This window comes from Culex pipiens, chromosome 3, assembly GCF_016801865.2.
Source record: "Culex pipiens pallens isolate TS chromosome 3, TS_CPP_V2, whole genome shotgun sequence".
Lineage (NCBI taxonomy): Eukaryota > Metazoa > Arthropoda > Insecta > Diptera > Culicidae > Culex > Culex pipiens.
This window is the reverse complement of record NC_068939.1, coordinates 37,325,156-37,343,187: the sequence shown is the minus strand read 5'-3', so window position 1 is coordinate 37,343,187 and position 18,032 is coordinate 37,325,156. Positions and strand designations below refer to the sequence as shown.

Genomic DNA, 18,032 nt, shown 5'->3' with positions numbered 1-18,032 from the left:
AGCCTGTTACCACATGGTTGGAACTCCATACATCCTGTTAGCACAAAAAGTGTGACAATTGTTGAGTTCTGTCGCTGGTATAGTGTAAATTTGTCCAAGCTAGTCACAGCCTACTCAGCATAAACAACTGTCAAATTTGAATCTCTTATACCACTCGCAGATTGACAGACAGACTTTGTTTTCGTTTAATCTACCAATTCTGCATGATCATGATCGATTTATGGAGATTATGTTGCTTTAGTGACGCGATTCTTTTGCCAACACTTCATTTTATATGCTCTTCTTCAACAGTTAAAGCTTGCTCACACTTGTAATTTCACTGATCGTGGTTTAAAAAATGAAAGGAGCAGATTTTGAAGTTGCGAATGGGGGATGGGAGGAAGACGACCACCCATATTGTTGTTCGATGTCACAGAATTCAAGCCATTTTACCAGCACTAGCTAAATACCTGTTCTTGAACGAATAGAATGATGAGCCATGATTATTGAACATGCAATTTTTAACTGCACAGATTTTTCCGGCATTTTGGAGCATGAAAAGTAGATAAACTACATAAACAAACGGCTGATACGAGAGGTACGCGATACGAAAAATGAAAATTCAAATCATGGCATGCTGCGATTTTGTTTACTTGAGGCATCTTCTCAGTATACCAGTTTTGATAGGACGAGGGGTCAATGCATATATCATGTAGCTGGTATCTGTTTACGATTAAATGATATTCTACATAGCAACCAAATTTTTTATAAAAAATTATCAACTAAAATTTTTTTACAAAAACTGGGATGTTGTCATTTTAGTGACTTATAAAAAAATTGAATTTAGGGAAACTTACTAGAAAATTTAAATTTGGGTTTAAGTAATATAAAAGAAAAACACATAGGTTACATAATGTTACAGTATCATTATCAAAAACATCTCAAGTTCGAAAAAAATATGTTTTGCGCTATATGAGTGTTAATAGGAGATTTTATTACAGCAAAAAAATAATTAAAGTTCAAATTTAAATAAGGTTTACTGATTAGTTACATCTACTGACGCCCAAGGCTCTTTAAAAGTTTCCGAGTTTTATTACAAGGGTTCAGTCAAAAATGATGAAGTTAAATTGCACGCCGAAGTGGCGTTGAGTCAACATTATGTGGTGGATGGAAATACATGCTGTTATCCAAAACTAATAATAAATAATTTGCTACTTTTAATAATTTTATAAAATTCAAAATATTCTAACTACACGCACTATGGACGACCCATCGGTGCAAAAACTGCCATAAAAACTGGTAGAAAAGTTGCAGCTCTCCACCGCGAGAGGCAGCACCTGTACTGTCCTCGTTTTTGAACCTAAAGTTCCACATATGTGCTGTTACATTAGCAAATGCATATTTGAATTCAACAATTTAAAATTAAACGGCATCAAAAAAATAATACTTTTGATAGCTATTTGAAGATTTTTTCAATGAGGTTCTTGTAACCCTATCTATATTTAATAATACATAAAAGCAATTCTCCACCTAAACCTAAACCGGAAAAGGATTTTATTTATATTTTTTTATTTGGTTCAAACTTTGTGGGGTCATTACTTCACCCATAAAAGTCTCCATACAATTTTGGCAGCTGTTCATTAGGGTGCCCAGAAAAAAATGACCCCCTGCTCCACAAGCAAAAATTTGTTTTTTTTTGGGTTATTTTAAGCATCTGTGCAAATTTTGAGCGAAATTGGTTGAGATTAACCCATTGATACCCGAGCCTAAAGTTGGGGAAAAAAAGTTTTTCATACAAAAATGACATTTTTAAATCGCTAATAACAAACTGTAAAAAAATTGGGATTTTTCCCATACAAACTTCACCTTCGAGTATCAATGGGTAAATGTAGACCGATTTTGCTCATATTTGACTCAGAGTCCTAAAATAGCCCAAAAAACAATATTCAGCTTGTGGAGCGAGGTTTTGAGGAAAAGTCCCATATTTTGGGTACCCTACTATTCATACAAAAATGGTACGTAATTATTCGAAAATCGGAAAGCTTTGAAGGATTTTTTGAATTGATTTAGTGTCTTCAGCAAAGTTGTAGTTACAGTCCAAACTTGGTTATCCGAAGGCCTTGGAAAAAATCATTTCATTTAGAATTTTTAAATACAAGATGGCGACCAATATGGCGATGACGAAATGTTGAAAAGTTTGCATATTGTTATTTAACAGGCAATCAACTATTCAAATTTGTCTAAAATGGGGTTGGAGAACTCGAATTTGATTTAAAACAAGAAAATGAAAAAATATAATTTTTTGTTCGTGATAATCAAACTTCGGATAATAGAAACTTCTGATAATCGAAACTTCGGATAACGAAACTTCGGATAATCGAGGCTTCGGATATTCGAGTCTGAACTCTTTTAATGAGGACTATACAGAAATAAGGTGAACGAAAAACAATTTTTGCCAATTAACTTTTTTCTGACAAAAAAAAAAACTATTTCCCAGAATTTTTTTTTTAGATTTCTTTGATATTTTTAATAGACAAGAAACTTTTGAGCTAAACAGAAGTATGTAGAAAAATGATTTTGATTTCAGTTTTTAAAGTAAAAACAAAAAGTACTACAGATTTTTTGAAGAAGTGCACCGTTTCCAAGATAAAATCAATTATAGTTTAGTATTTATGTAAAAATTCGTTTAAGCCTAGTTGTTTTATGATATGAAAAAATATTCCAAATGATATTGAAATTTTTCATGAAATTCGCAAGTCGTCAAAATAAAACACATCCCACCTTTCTTAAGACTTTATTTGAAATCTCATCCTTCCTGGTATCCGACCGTTTTGACACGGCCTATCCTGTCACAACGTCCAAATCTTGCGCCAACTTTTAAGCCTTCACTTCCATACGATTTGTGCTGTCTGTGAGTGTGCGCATTGAAATCAAGAACAATACTGTCAACAGATGTCGTTGTATAATGTGTGTTGGGTGCTACCGGGAAAAAAGCCTTTTCTAAAACAGGACTCGCGAGCTTTTGGACTTTTCTTTTGGGGAATTGCGTTCGCCTACTTCTACTTTCATTTATACTTTGATACCTTTTTTGCGTCAAGTTGTAACAAAATGTTAAATTACCTTTATTAGCTTAATATTCACGACTTGATTTTTTTTTGTTTAATTCCACTTCGCTCTCACTGTTCTGCTCACGTTTTCTCCTCGTTATTATTTATAATAGTTTATATAATATGTATATATCAACAGCAGTTTCACTTTCCCATTGCAGCTTAAAGTTTGTTTACGCTCGTATTAAGGACTTTCTCTTACTTGTTAATATGGCAAATTTGTTAATATAATTTCGCTTTGCTTGCTTTTTTTTGCTCCCGTTTCTCGAATTATATACCACGTCAGTTATCAGTTTAAAGTTTCAATGTTTTTTTTTTCAGTTGGGTTTTCCCTCTATTTAATTGTGGAGTTTGCAGGTGTTTTGAATGATTTTTCTTTTTCCACTGGTTACTTGTTTTACCTGCTATTTTTGTTTTAATGAAAACTACAAAATGTTCTTTTTGTTTTAATTGTTTCATTTTACTATTAACAAGATTTGAAAATGTTTGCTCTACTTTGTTTGTGTAATTGAATGTTTTACATTTTGTATGTGTGTGTGCTTCTGCTTAAAGGTATCTCGAAAATGTGGTACAACTTGAACTTAACAAATAATGACTGTTTGTTGGCATTGTTTTGTTTGTTTAGCTTGTTACGCTTTTTTTTTGCTTTATTACAAAATATTTTTTTTTTCGTTTTTAGTTACGCGTTAAAGTTAAAACTGGAAAAAAGTTCGTTCATTTGGATCAAAGTTGGGCCTTAAGTAGTTAATCTTTAAAGGGTATTTAAATAGTAGACTTTTCATTTCACTGTTTTGGATCAAAAACGTGGTTCAAAATTTGACAGCAATGAATTTGAACCTAGTTTTTGTTAGAAAAAAATAATAATAAGGAAAGTGCTTTTTATCTTAAAGGCTAGTTTTGTTGTTTACTTATGGTTTTTCTGTCACAAGAGGAAGGAAGGATATGTGTGTTTTTTTTTGTATTTTTGTTAGCAAATCAGTTGAGTTGAAAATACAGTCTACCAAATATTCTCTGACTTTGAAAAATTCAGAACTATGTCAGTGATTTTGAAACTTGTATACAAAGTTGCACACAAGTTTCGATGAAAAATACTGATTTATTCAAGTTTTTTGAGTAAGGTTAATATTAAAATTTCTGGAATTTCATCAACTGATTCGCTGAGTCTGCGAAAAGAGATTATTCGTACGAGTGTGCTTAGAAATTGAAGGTATGTCTTTGGATATTCGGAATATTAACGGTACGGACATGAACTCTGAATTCCCGGACATATGAATACCCGATCAGACGGAAATAACTTGGGAATATTTTTTTTTGATATTTGAAAATACCAATAACATTTTATGTTATTTATAACAAGGTTTGTTTTTCGTCGCTATATATTTTTTTGTTTTTGGATTGTTATTGTTATAACAGACTAATAACAGTTTTAGTTATTCTTCGAACAAATCTTTGTTATTTTTTTTTGTTATTTTAACAACAAATCCTATCATTCCAATAACATTTGGAGATATTCTTCCATAACATAAAATGTTATTCCAAAGTTGTTTTGGCTTTCAACCAATATCAGACCAATAACAAATTTTGTTATGATAACGTAAACTGTTATTAAACTCTTATGCAAAAATGGATTTTGCAAGAATATTCCATAACACTTTTTGTTATTTTAAAAGTATTTGTTATTGAAATGGCATGAATTTTGTTATTACCGTCTGCCCGGGATACCCGATCAGACGGAAATAACTTGGGAATATTTTTTTTATATTTGAAAATACCAATAACATTTTATGTTATTTATAACAAGGTTTGTTTTTAGTCACTATATTTTTTGTTGTTTGGGGATTGTTATTGTTATAACAGACTAAAAACAGTTTTAGTTATTCTTCGAACAAATTTTTGTCATTAGTTTTTGTTATTTTAACAACTAATCCGATCATTCCATTGACATTTGGAGATATTTTTCCATTACAAAAAATGTTATTCCCAAGTTGTTTTTGCTTTCAATCAATATCAGCCCAATAACAAATTGTGTTATGAAAACATAAACTGTTATTAAAATCTTATGCAAAAATGGATTTTTCAAGAAGATTCCATAACACTTTCTGTTATTTTAACAGTGTTTGTTATTGAAATGGCATGAATTTTGTTATTACCGTCTGCCCGGGTCTGATATCAGTCTGTTATTACATTAACAATCCAATAGCAAAAAATTCATAACGACGAATAACAATTCTTGTTATAAATAACATAAAATGTTATTGGCCTGGTATTTTCAAATATCAAAAAAAGTTATTCCCAAGTTATTTCCGTCTGCTCGGGAATGCATATTGTAGTTAAATTATAAATTAAATTGTAATTTTTTCTGAGGTTTAATCTTCTAATGAGCTGTTTTTGTGGTAGATTCTCAGAAATTGTGACGACTGATAGCTATCCATTTGACCGGATGTTAGAATTACCTTAATCGTACTAGTAACTTCCGAATATCCAAGAACTTACCTCCGCTAGAAACAGACATAGGAACCGCTTATTTGTAATATTATACCTCTCTTCCTCCCCATCATATCTTCTTGCTGTGTTAGATTGGTCAATCGAGAGCCCGTGGGTCCGAATAGGTCCGCAGCAGACCTTGGGTCTTCTCCCTACCCGACTCAAACCCTCGCACGTTCAACGAAGGACTCTCGCGGCAACGCTTCTTCTGAACACCCTACAGCTGCTCGACTTCTTACGGAATGGTTTCGTTCTGGGCGCGCGCCTTCTTGCCCCGTTTTCGCTTGGCCCGCTCGGCGTAGAACTGCTCGCGCTCCTCGTCGGTGAGCCGGCCGAGACGTTCCCGCAGCCGTGCCCGGCGGTTCTTCTTCTCGTCGTGCGACAGCTGCCCGTACTCGGCCCGTTCGGTGGCCGCGACCTGGAGCGCCTCGGTCGGGAGGGTTTGGGGCGCCGGAGTTGTAGTGGTGGTTGTGGTTGTGGTCGTTGTTGTAGCGGGTAGCGTCGTGGTCGCCGGAGGTGCCGCCGACGTTACGGGTCGTGCCTCGCCGAGGTGGTGCCGGTGTTGGTGCGGCCGGTACTCACCGTTGACGTCGTTTAGCTTGTGCTTCTTGTGGCCGGACAGCCGCTGCCGGTGGATGTCCACGTTGAAGCCAGTCGGCTTGAAGCCATTGCGGTAGCCGTTTCCGTTGCCGTTAAGGTAGTTGTTGTTGTTGTGGTCCTGGACGTACTCGACGACCGGTCGCCGGTACACGTCGTTGCTGATGTAGTCGTTCTTGGGCAGCAGCTTGTTGCGGTTTGGCCGGCGGCGCGAAGGTCGGATGCGAAGCGTCCGGTTGGACTGCTTCATGCCGCGGATGCGGTTGTACAGAACGACCGGGGCAACCGTAGTCGTGTTGATTGTACTGTAGTAATCGCTGGGAAGAAAGACAACACGTTTCAAACCATTAACTTTCAGAAATTCCCACCCAAAACTCACTTCTTCCGACTGCTGTGCGGTTGATCCGCTACCACGACCTCCACCTCGTTCGCCAACTCGTTCGGGAAGGTCGCGTTCCACCGGGTGTACACCTTGGTCCGGCTGTGGCTGTTCACGAACGGCATCTTGTGCTGGCAGACGAAGTTTAACTTTTCTGTGCATAGCTTAGCTGACCACCTGTTTCGTAAAGGAGAGATCGGAGAAGTTTGAGGTTAGAATTTTCATCACTTAAGATATTTCCAACAATTTGAACAAAATAACAAAGTTAGTAGAAGTGCAAAGCCGGTGTTTGGTGTAGGTGTGTGTGTATGGTTACTAGAAGCCTGCGCCAATTGTAATTTTCCGGAGAAAAATTTGGATCTCAACGACTACTACCGCCACCATCTTCAACGATACCACCAATACTGTAGCATTCTTGGAGGGTTAGAGTTCGCCACAAGGTACGGTACAAAATTACGGGGCATGCCTTAAAACGTGGTTACCTTCGTGGTTGCTTGCTCATCTTATACTAAATTCGCACACATTAGAATTCTCAAACTCATTTATCGAAATTATGTAAGGATGCATTACGGAGCGCTTGTCATTCTGCGTTTGTGTTTGTAGCATATGCGCGGTTATGAAAGGAGCGAATAGATAGAGATATGAACCCATTGCGTCACTCGGTCTGTGGTAGTGGTACGCAAGTATGTATGGTTGGTTTGTTCGGTTTGCAAGAATAGAGTCAAACTGGAAAAGTTAATCAATTCTTGATCTAATCCAAGATATTTACCTGAAGCGGAGGTCAGGGTTAAGCACTGCACAGTGGTACTTCAGATCCTGGCTGCTCCTGCAAAAAATGCTCATAAATAATCGAACTTTTGAGGGTGATTTTTAAAAATGATTTTAAAAAGAAAGATGTTTTTGATGGCTTGGACTCCGTCCTAATTACCCTGGAACCATTTGGCTGAACGACTGGTAGCCGATGTCCTTGCCGTTGTAGCCCCACTGCCACTTGTTGGCGCGCCAGTTGTAGTTGCCGCCGATCCAGATGTAGTTCTTGGCTGAAAAATTAGGAATCGCTATAGTTTTGTTTTGTTTATAAAAAGTGTTATTTTTATTTTTTGTACAAATTTTTCTCCTTAAAAAATCATCTTGTTTGCATAATTTGCTCGTTAAAGTTTTTCTGAGTAAATTATTTTTTGCTGACCGATTTGATCAAACAATAGCAATGATCAGCAAAAAAAATTAAAAAAAATCAATTTCTAGAATAAACTTAACTTTTTTTTAATAACATTTTAGAATTAACCAAAACTTCAAGTCTCGAATTTTTAAATTGATTTTTTTGAATTAAAATTTTTAAATGCCAACTTTTTAGGTTATGCATTCGTTATCAACTATTCTAGTAACTTTTTTTTTGATTTTCGAGTCTAGATGATACATCCATGTTACCATCCTAAATATTAAATTCAATAAAGTTGGGATCTCTTCTTGAATTGTTTTCAAATTTTTCTCTTTGTAAAAAATTAAAGTTGCTGACCGAGAAAAAAAAAATCATTTATCATCCCATAGTTTACTTTCTTCTAAATTATCAAAAAAAAAAGATGAGCTGATGTTGAAATAGTTTGGAAATACATTTTCAGCGGTTTTTTGTATTATAAATTTAATGTTGAAGTTTTTTAAATATTAATCAAAAAAATAATATATGAAAATATTTTTTTAACGCTATCAGTCATTTTCAAATAAACTGCATTTCAGTTATCTTTATGGATTTTTTTAGAAATCTTGTTATGTTTGGCAGGTTAAGGATCACAGCAATATAAAAGATAAATTTTGCAATGTTGAAAATTTGGTAGGTTGAATATTACCTCTTTTTTGAGTAATATTACCTAAACAATGTCTAAAAATGTGATCCTGATGAATATTCACCAGAAACTGATGATAATTCATCATTTTTTGATATAATATTACACATTTTTTGACACCATTTCCTGATGAATACCACAATCACTTTTTTCTGTGATTCTTCGCTGTTTCTATCCATTTTCAAACATTTGAATGCATTTTGCTTGCTTACATCCTACTGAGCCTTTTATGACTGAATTTCGGCTAAAAATACTAAAAAGAAGCCATAGCTAAACGCAAAACTTTCTGAAACATTTTCAAAAAAACAGTTTTAGTAAATGATTTTTGTATTTTTTTAGGAGAGACATACCATCCTGCATTTTTCATGAGTCTTTTTGTAACATTTTAGGCTATTTCCTTTAAAAAATTTGAGCGAAAAAAAATCGTGGCATCCTAGAAATTTAACTTTTAAACTTAAAAATAAAAAAATCTCATGAAAGTGGCATGTATTTTTGTTTCAGTGTATTTTTTTTCAGAAAGCCCGTCCATTTTCCTGCAAGTTTGTTTGGCCACTTTTTGATACGATGCAATGGCTTCGGGATACAGTATTTTTTAAATTGTATGGTTGGTAGAAAATCAGGGATGCCATATGGTTTTTAAAAATGTCTGTGAAAAAGTCTGTGTATGGCTGTGCACTTGTCTAAAATTCAAATATATCAAATTATAGTTATGGAATTCCATAAGAAATTGCGTTTTGAAGCATTTTAAGACTAACGCAATTAGTTTCGGGTAATATTTTTACAAAATATTAATTTAATGAAGTTTTTTAAAAGTCTGTGCACCTCAAAAATGTCTGGCACAAGCTTAAATGTCTGTGAAACACAGACAAATCTGTGTATCTGACATCCCTGTAGAAAATAGAAACATATTTAAATACCTTACGCCCTTCTCAAATAGTATTGGCCCCATATACATAAATATGGCTTATATAGGCCTAGGATAACATGTCTACAAAGTTTTATTGAAATCGAAGAGGGTCGGGTACAAAAGTACCAAAAAAAATCCTGATTTGAGCTGGAATTGCTCCATATGTTTTAGGAAGAAAAAAAAAATAATTTTACTTTAGGAGCATTTTGTCAAACCAAACCAAAAAAAAATATTTTTTGCAATTTAAATATTTTTTGAACGAAATAGCTCCCCTGCATAATTTTTTTTTGAGAAAGCTCAGTTCAAATTTTCAAAAAACATTACATTTTTGTCCTAATTAATCAGACAGTGCAGTGGCCTGAGATATGGCCTCTGAAAGTTCAAATTTTGCGAATAAATGCGTTTTTTCAGTGTCACCTGTTTTTCAACTGACAACTTTCTCTATAGAGCAATTCCAGCCCAAAACAGGAATTTTTCAGGTACTTTTTTCTCGACCCTCTCCGATTTCAATGAAACTTTGTAGACATGTTATCCTACGCTTATATAAGCCATTTTTGTGTATATGGAGCCAGTACCACTCGATAATGACATTTGAGAAGGGCGTAAGTGTTTTGAATATTTTTGTATTTCGTAATTTAAATATTGCTGTATCTTGAAGCCGTTGCATCGTATCAAAAAGTGGTCAGAGACAAACTTGTAGGAAATTTGACGGGCTTTTCGAAAAAAATACACTGAAAGAAAAAAACACTCTACTTTTACGAGATTTTTCAATTTTTGAGTTTAAAAGTCAAATTTGAGGGGGAGCCCACGATTTTTTTTCGTTCAAAATTTTTGTGAAGATAGCCTAAGATGTTACAAAAAGACTCAAGAAAAATGCAGGATGGAGCAACTCACCTAAAAAAATACAAAAATCATTTACTGAAACTGTTTTTTTGAAAAGTGCTCTAAACGTCAAAATTTTCACAAACCGATAGTGGGAATCGATTTTCCAGACAATTTTACATAAAAGTCTCCATATTGACTAATGTCCTAAGTCCAATCCTTGTGAAGTTACAGCGGGTTTAAAAATAAAAATGTTGAAAAATTAGGTTTTTTGATGGTTTTTTGCAATTTTTATATGACAGACTTGATTTTTCAGTCTCGAAAATATTTTTACCAAAAAGCTCGTCCAATTTCCCATAAGATTGTCTTTGACCACTTTTCAAAATAACTCATTTTTTTGATGATTTAAGCTAATTTACTATCCAGGTTACTACCATCCACTGAACTACACTGAAAAAATATTCTGTTTTCAGTTATGAGCAATGCAATTAGCTTATATCTGTAAGCCCATACTTCCAATTGAAATGTGGTCAAAGACAATCTTATGGGAAATTGGACGAGCTTTCCGGTAAAAATATTTTCGAGACTGAAAAATCAAGTCTGTCATGGGACCATCCATAAACCACGTGGACACTTTAGGGGGGGGGGGGGGGGTATGGCGATTGTCCACGATCCATACAAAAAAGATTTTTTTTGTATGGACAATTGTCCACGAAGGGGGGGGGGGGGGGGGTAAAAGATTCCCAAAAAAGTGTCCACGTGGTTTATGGATGGTCCCCATATAAAAATTGTAAAAAACCATCAAAAAACCTAATTTTTCAACATTTTTATTTTTTAAACCGCTGTAACTTCACAAGGATTGGACTTAGGACATTAGTCAATATGGAGACTTTTATGTAAAATTGTCTGGAAAATCGATTCCCACTATCGGTTTGTGAAAATTTTGACGTTTAGAGCACTTTTCAAAAAAAAACAGTTTCAGTAAATGATTTTTGTATTTTTTTAGGTGAGTTGCTCCATCCTGCATTTTTCTTGAGTCTTTTTGTAACATCTTAGGCTATCTTCACAAAAATTTTGAACGAAAAAAAATCGTGGGCTCCCCCTCAAATTTGACTTTTAAACTTAAAAATTTAAAAATCTCGTAAAAGTAGAGTGTTTTTTTCTTTCAGTGTATTTTTTTCGAAAAGCCCGTCAAATTTCCTACAAGTTTGTCTCTGACCACTTTTTGATACGATGCAACGGCTTCAAGATACAGCAATATTTAAATTACGAAATACAAAAATATTCAAAACACTTACGCCCTTCTCAAATGTCATTATCGAGTGGAACTGGCTCCATATACACAAAAATGGCTTATATAAGCGTAGGATAACATGTCTACAAAGTTTCATTGAAATCGGAGAGGGTCGGGTACAACCGATTCCCTATTTGGCATGGAATTGCTCTATAGTATTATTTGCAGGTTTGCTTTTCCTTTATGAATTCAGGGTTGCCACTCACGTCGGGAAATCGGAAAAGTCGGGAAAAAGTCTGGAATTCGTCAAAATCCGCCAAAAATCGGGGAAAAGTCGGGAATTTGTGATTATTTTTGTCGAAAAGTCGGGAGTGTCAAGCAAATTATTTGAAAATTATTTTTTAACTCTTGAAATAATTGTACAATATGTTGTACAATTTAATATTAATTTCACTCGTAGTTAGTCCTTCATTTTGAATGTAAGTTTTTTTCCAATTATTTTAGTCTACTTGAAAATGAAAAGGCTGTTTAAGAAATAAATATTCCTAGTGAATATTAGATGATTTTGTTGACATGCATTTCACAAAGATTAATGTAATATTTTTATAATTCAAATGATATTTTTGACTTTGTTTATCAAATAAAAGGTAAAATCTAATTTGAATCAATAACAAAGCTAATGTAAAAACAACGTTTATGATAAGTTTGGAAGAAAAAGTTGCAAAAAAAAAGTTGTAAAAAATTGAGTTTAAAAACTTGATGTTTGGCAAATTTCGAAATAAACATTGAAATTATATGTTTTGTCAAACCGCTTGTTTTTTTGTGAAGACTGACAATTTATGTTTTTACTCTGAATCGAAGTATTAAGTTTTTTTCTTAAGTATTTTTTTCAAAGAAATGTGTTGTTTAGTTTCTATTTTTACTTTGACTGTCAATATTTGGATTTTTTAAATTTTATAAGAAATTTTGTTCGGTGGTTAAAAATAGCTTTTTGATAAAATTTATTTTTAATCATATTTTATGTAAGAAATGCCTATTATTTGAGAATCTGGAAAAGTCGGTAAAAATTTGGGAATTTGAAAATGGGATTTGAGTAGTCACCCTTATATTTAAAAATTTTCTTAAATTTATCAATTCCATTTTACATTTCAATTTGAGTTATCATATTTTGTATGACATCATAATAACTTGGTGCCAGATTTTACACACTCCTACGTATTTTTGGAATTTTACTTGAAGCCGAAGACATCAAATCGTTGAAAAAAGCTGAAGCTTTAAAATAGTTTATTTTGGCGTTGGCAATACAGGTAAAAGTCTCCTTCAAATAGGGACCATCCATAAACAACGAGGACATGTTTTGGAAATTTTAAATCTTAAACTTTGACAATTTTTAGAAAATTGCTTTCAATACTTCTTAACAACACTTGATATCGTCTTCTTCCATTCGCTTAACCCATTTGTTTTCATTTCACCACAATTTTGAATTCCTGAAAAAAAAGTGCATTTAAATGTGTCCTCACCCTTGGATGCGATCAGGAACTTGCGCAGGTTCTTGTCGTCGTACTTCATCGGCTCCGCCAGCTTGCTGTTCCGGTCTTTGCACTCAAAGTGGGCGTCCAGCCAGTTTTGCTTGTTCTGCGAGATGTAGTAGCACTCGTTGCCGATGCGGAAAAAGTGCGGCGGACACATGGCGTACATGCGCTTGAAGCGCCGCCCGGAGATGTGCTCGCCGGCGTTCGGGGCCAGCGCTCCGTGCAGGTCGGTCTCACTCCGGGAGAACCGTTGCTGCTGTTGTGCGGGGTGCTGGGGTTGAGCTTGTGCCAGCAGGAGGGAGGGCAGTAGGCAGCAAAGTGCTGGGAAAGAATGTTTGAAAGTTTTTTTTTTGAAAATTAAAAAAATATGTTTTAATGAAATTTTGAAAATACTAACCCACTACCACCGCTGTCACGTGATTCATTCTGCTGTGTTGGTGCATATTTGCCTTCCCTTGAGAAGATATCCCTTAATTTAATTCTACGATTAATCCCTACGCACAGTGGTGAGCTTTCAAGCCGTGCAATTCATCTGTGCCGGTGTTGCGTTGTATTGGCAAAAATCCGTTGGCAATGTTTTGCCTCTCACGTGCCTGCTATCACGTGGGCAAAAGGGGAGAGAAAAAGTTTCCTTTGGTTTTGGTTGGTTTTGGCGCGGCGCGCTCTGTAAAGAAAGAGAGAAGAAAGGAAATTTGTGGTGAGAAAAGAAATCAAACGATATGTTTTCTTATGTGTGCGTATTTCTTGGTTCATGTCTTGAATGGATCAACGGTGCTGACATCTGGTGGTGGGAAGAATTAACACGGAAGCAACGGAGTTAATTTATATTCCTTATTTAACATTGGATTAGTTGAATGTTCAGAGATTATTTGATGTCAACAAGGAAATTTGTATTTATTATTTTTTTATATTCTGAAATTTTGTTATGAATTATAATTATACAGCAATTCCATTTGAAAAGAGCCTAAACCGAAAAAAAAGTTCTCCGATCGGGCTCAAAATTTTTCTGGGGGTTCCTCGGCCAAAATAATTAGACCCGTATTTTTTGTTTGGCCATTAGGGTGACCTACATCGTACTTGGGTGGTCTGAAAAATGGCCTTTTTCGTCATTTTTCACAACAACCTCTTTTTTCAAAAAATCATATCTCCGCGCCATTTCATCCGATTTTAGCTGTCTTAAACGCAAAAGAAAGGTGATGAATTTGGCTATTTGGGAAAAAATAGTAAGAAGTTTCAAAAATCTAGCCTACCATTTTAAAAAATCGCATGAAAACTTAAAATGGCGTTTTGACCGTGTCTGGACCAAAGAGCCTATGTCTGAAAATATTTTTATCGGATTCCTCGGAAAATTTCACATATCGTATCAAAAATTGGCGATGTCGAACCGTACGTTTTGGAGATATGATTTTTTGAAAAAAAAAACTGAGTTTTTCGACGCGCCACGCGCAAAAACGGGAAAATGACGAAATCGGCAAAAAGTCAACTTTTTTCACTAAAACTGCGATAACTTTAAAATTTCAGCGATGACCTATACATGTTAGGGTATCAACATTTTTGTAATTGGAAGACGCAACTTTTGGTACCATAACATCTATAGGTCATCGCTGAAATTTTAAAGTTATCGCAGTTTTAGTGAAAAAAGTCGATTTTTTGCCGATTTTGTCATTTTCCGTTTTTGCGCGTGGCACGTCGAAAAACTCGGTTTTTATTTTCAAAAAATCATATCTCCAAAACGTACGGTTCGACATCGCCAATTTTTTGATATGATACGTGAAATTTTCCGAGGAATCCGATAAAAATATTTTCAGACATAGGCTCTTTGATCCAGACACGGTCAAAACGCCATTTTAAGTTTTCATGCGACTTTTTCAAACGGTAAGCTAGATTTTTGAAACTTCTTACTAAAAAAAAAACGAAACTATTGGCACTACGCCCCCCGGGGCATGGCCTTCCTCTAACGTGGGATTTCTGCTCCAGCGCCTCTGACGAGACAGGAGAAACCGGGACCGACGTTTTACTTCACCATCCGATAGAAGCTCAGTGGATAAGGCGGGAATCGAACCCGCGTCTCATAGCATCATCGGGATCGGCAGCCGAAGCCGCTACCCCTGCGCCACGAGACCCACAACTTCTTACTATTTTTCCCAAATAGCCAAACTCATCACCTTTCTTTTGCGTCTAAAACAGCTAAAATCGGATGAAATGGCGCGGAGAAATGATTTTTTTTAAAATGAGGTTTTTGCGAAAAATGACGAAAAAGGCCATTTTTCAGACCACCCTAACACGGCGTAGGTCACCCTAATGGCCAAACAAAAAAATACGGGTCTAATTATTTCGGCCAAGGAACCCCGAAAAAAATTTGAGCCCGATCGGAGAACTTTTTTTTCGGTTTAGGCTCTTTTCATATGGAATTGCTGTATAGGGACATCTTTCTTGTCAGAAAAATGTCAGAAGATACAGCGGTTTTAAAAATAAAAATGTTGAAAAAACTGATTTTTTAGTGGTTTTTGGCAATTTCTATATGGCAGACTTGGTTTTTTAGTCTCGTAAATATTTTTACCGGAATGCTCGTCCAATTTCCCATAAGTTTGCTTTTTACAGCTTTTCAATTTAACTCGTTTGATTATTTATGTAAGCTTATTTACTATCCAGGTTTCTACCACACTGAAAAAATATTCTATTTACAGTTATGAGCAATGTAATTAAACTTATATCTGTAAGGCCATACATCCAATTGAAATGCTGTCAAAGACAAACTTATGGGAAATTGGACGAGCTTTCCGGTAAAAATATTTACGAGACTAAAAAACCAAGTCTGTCATATAGAAATTGCCAAAAACCACCAAAAAACCAGTTTTTTCATCATTTTTATTTTTAAAACCGCTGTATCTTCCCAAGGATTGGACTTAGGACAATGGTCAATATGGAGACTTTCATGTAAAATTGTCTGGGGAATCGATTCCCACTATCGGTTTTTGAAAATGTTGACGTTTAGACCACTTTTCAAAAAAACAGTTTTAGTAAATGATTTTTGTATTTTTTTAGGAGAGACATACCATCCTGCATTTTTCGTGAGTCTTTTTGTAACATTTTAGGCTATTTCCTCAAAAATTTTGAGCGAAAAAAAATCGTGACATCACCTTGAAATTTAACTTTTAAACTTAAAAATCAAAAAATCTCATAGAAGTGGCGTGTATTTTTGTTTCAGTGTAATTTTTTCAGATCGCCGGTCCAATTTCTTACAAGTTTGTCTTTGACCACTTTTTGATACGATGCAACGGCTTCGAGATACAGTAATTTTTAAATTATAAAATACAAAAATATTTAAAAACCTTACGCCTTTCTCAAATGTTATTTTCGAATACTATTGGCTCCATGTACACAAAAATGGCTTATATAGGCCTAGGATAACATGTCTACAAAGTTTCATTGAAATCGGAGAGGGTCGGGTACAAAAGTACCAGAAAAATTCCTGATTTGAGCTGGAATTGCTCTTAGGTCAAAAGGTTATTTTAAAATTGAACTGTATTAGTAGGTATGAATTCTCAGTTAGGTAAAATATCAATATTTTTCAGTTTTTTTTATTTTCTTTAAATTGTTAAATTCAATTGGGCATGTATAATCCTCGATGACAACCTCCAAAATCGACTCATTCTGTACCAACAAATTTGGGAGCTCCGTGACTGCTCCCAACATGGGTGTCCGTTCCATAAAGTGCCAAATTTACTCGGAACAAGGCCATAAACCTGAACAACTAACTACCCAAATGCATCAGGTGCTGGTGACCTGTTCCCCAGAGGGACCTCTCGCGCCCCTCTTACATCGGTCTTGACATTAGCCTCCCCTAGTGTGGGCCGTCAAAGTCGACGCGTTGACTGTCAACCAGTGTTGCTACCACCACGCAAATGCATTCATCTCTCTCGCGGTCCAAAAATGTGTCTGGAACGCTGAGGACGGACGCCGTTGCGTGGGTCTTCCGATTTGCGACGACAACGGCTTGTTGTGTAGTCACCCTGGTTGAGTTTTAATTCGATTTGGGCTGACCGCAAACAGCGCGAATCCGGCGATTTGTAATGCCCAAAAAACGAGACGGCATCACCGTCAACCCGGCACGAATCTGACCTATTCGGAGAGGGTAATCGGTGGAATAAAAGTGAATGGACATCCGGAGGAGGTTGTGCGGGAGTTGCTGCTTCCAGTGGGGCGAACCCAGCGACAGGAAATGTTATTAACTTCTTACACTAACTGTTTAAAACGAGCGGAACCCTCGTCAGCCGGAGCGAAACTTTTGGGCTTAACCAAAAATTTTGGCGAAGTGCTCGTGACTGGTTTGACCCAGAGAGTTATCTGTAGATGCAGCGATTCCAACAAGTACACTGTGAATAGTTTGTTTTAAAATTTCACAGTTTTAATATTTTTGGATATATTTTCGACCCAAAAAGTTATTTTAGAACACATTGTGGACTACCAACTTTTATATTTTCGAACTACCCTTTGCCACCTTGTGAATGGTTCTCCAGGTCTACAGGGAAACAATCACGAGAAATAAATTAAAAAAAAACGAAATTGACATAATTTTGTGGCGTAGGTCCAAAATTAGGATAAGACCAAATTAAGGTACAATTGCTCTTCAATCGCTTCCACTCAATTTTTTTTTCACTGTGCACTTTCAAGCAAATTGAGTGGGTGGTTGAACCAAAGAAAAAAAGCCAAAATTTATCCGCAAACAGTTTTGGTGCCAACCGCGTGCGCGGGAATGACATTTTAACGAGCCTTGATGGATGTCGCCAAAGTTGGCTCCATTTAATTTTGGACAGGCGATAGCCATCTCGGCAAAGCTCTCACCACAGCTGGATCTAATCTGCAGGAGGAGATTTGCGCTGCTAGCATTTTGATTAGCTTGGTTGTTCTTTTATGGGATTTGGATCGAATCCGGGATATAACAGAATGTTTGGAATAATTGTTTCTTATGATCTAATCAATGCCAGATTGAAAATCTGTAGATCGATGATCAAAAACAGATTTATATGTAGAAATTAAATCATTACTGCTTAAATGTCATAGCTATACGAAACCCCATTCCACCTTAAACCAACGACTTGTCAACAAACAAATTGCAAACGGATGCAAATGAAGAGATCATCCCTATT

General features: G+C 35.6%; 2 protein-coding genes across 4 annotated transcripts in view; one reads left to right on the top strand and one right to left on the bottom strand.

The window, feature by feature from the left end:
* LOC120415810 (HIV Tat-specific factor 1) overlaps window positions 1-18,032 on the top strand; it is a 169,934-nt gene that overhangs the window by 39,470 nt on the left and 112,432 nt on the right. The gene's annotated exons all lie outside the window — the stretch shown is intronic.
* LOC120415813 (uncharacterized) overlaps window positions 3,248-18,032 on the bottom strand; it is a 251,245-nt gene continuing 236,460 nt past the window's right edge. For 2 of the 3 annotated variants that reach the window (XM_052711221.1, XM_052711222.1), the window contains 6 exons: window positions 13,280-13,546; window positions 12,871-13,203; window positions 7,475-7,586; window positions 7,316-7,372; window positions 6,547-6,723; window positions 3,248-6,484 (listed from right to left, as the gene is read on the bottom strand). In XM_052711221.1, coding sequence (XP_052567181.1) covers window positions 5,806-6,484; window positions 6,547-6,723; window positions 7,316-7,372; window positions 7,475-7,586; window positions 12,871-13,203; window positions 13,280-13,325 — 1,404 coding nt within the window. In that variant the 5' untranslated portion in view covers window positions 13,326-13,546 and the 3' untranslated portion in view covers window positions 3,248-5,805. The remainder of the gene's footprint in view (window positions 6,485-6,546; window positions 6,724-7,315; window positions 7,373-7,474; window positions 7,587-12,870; window positions 13,204-13,279; window positions 13,547-18,032) is intronic. The other variant, XM_052711223.1, reaches the window with a different exon arrangement.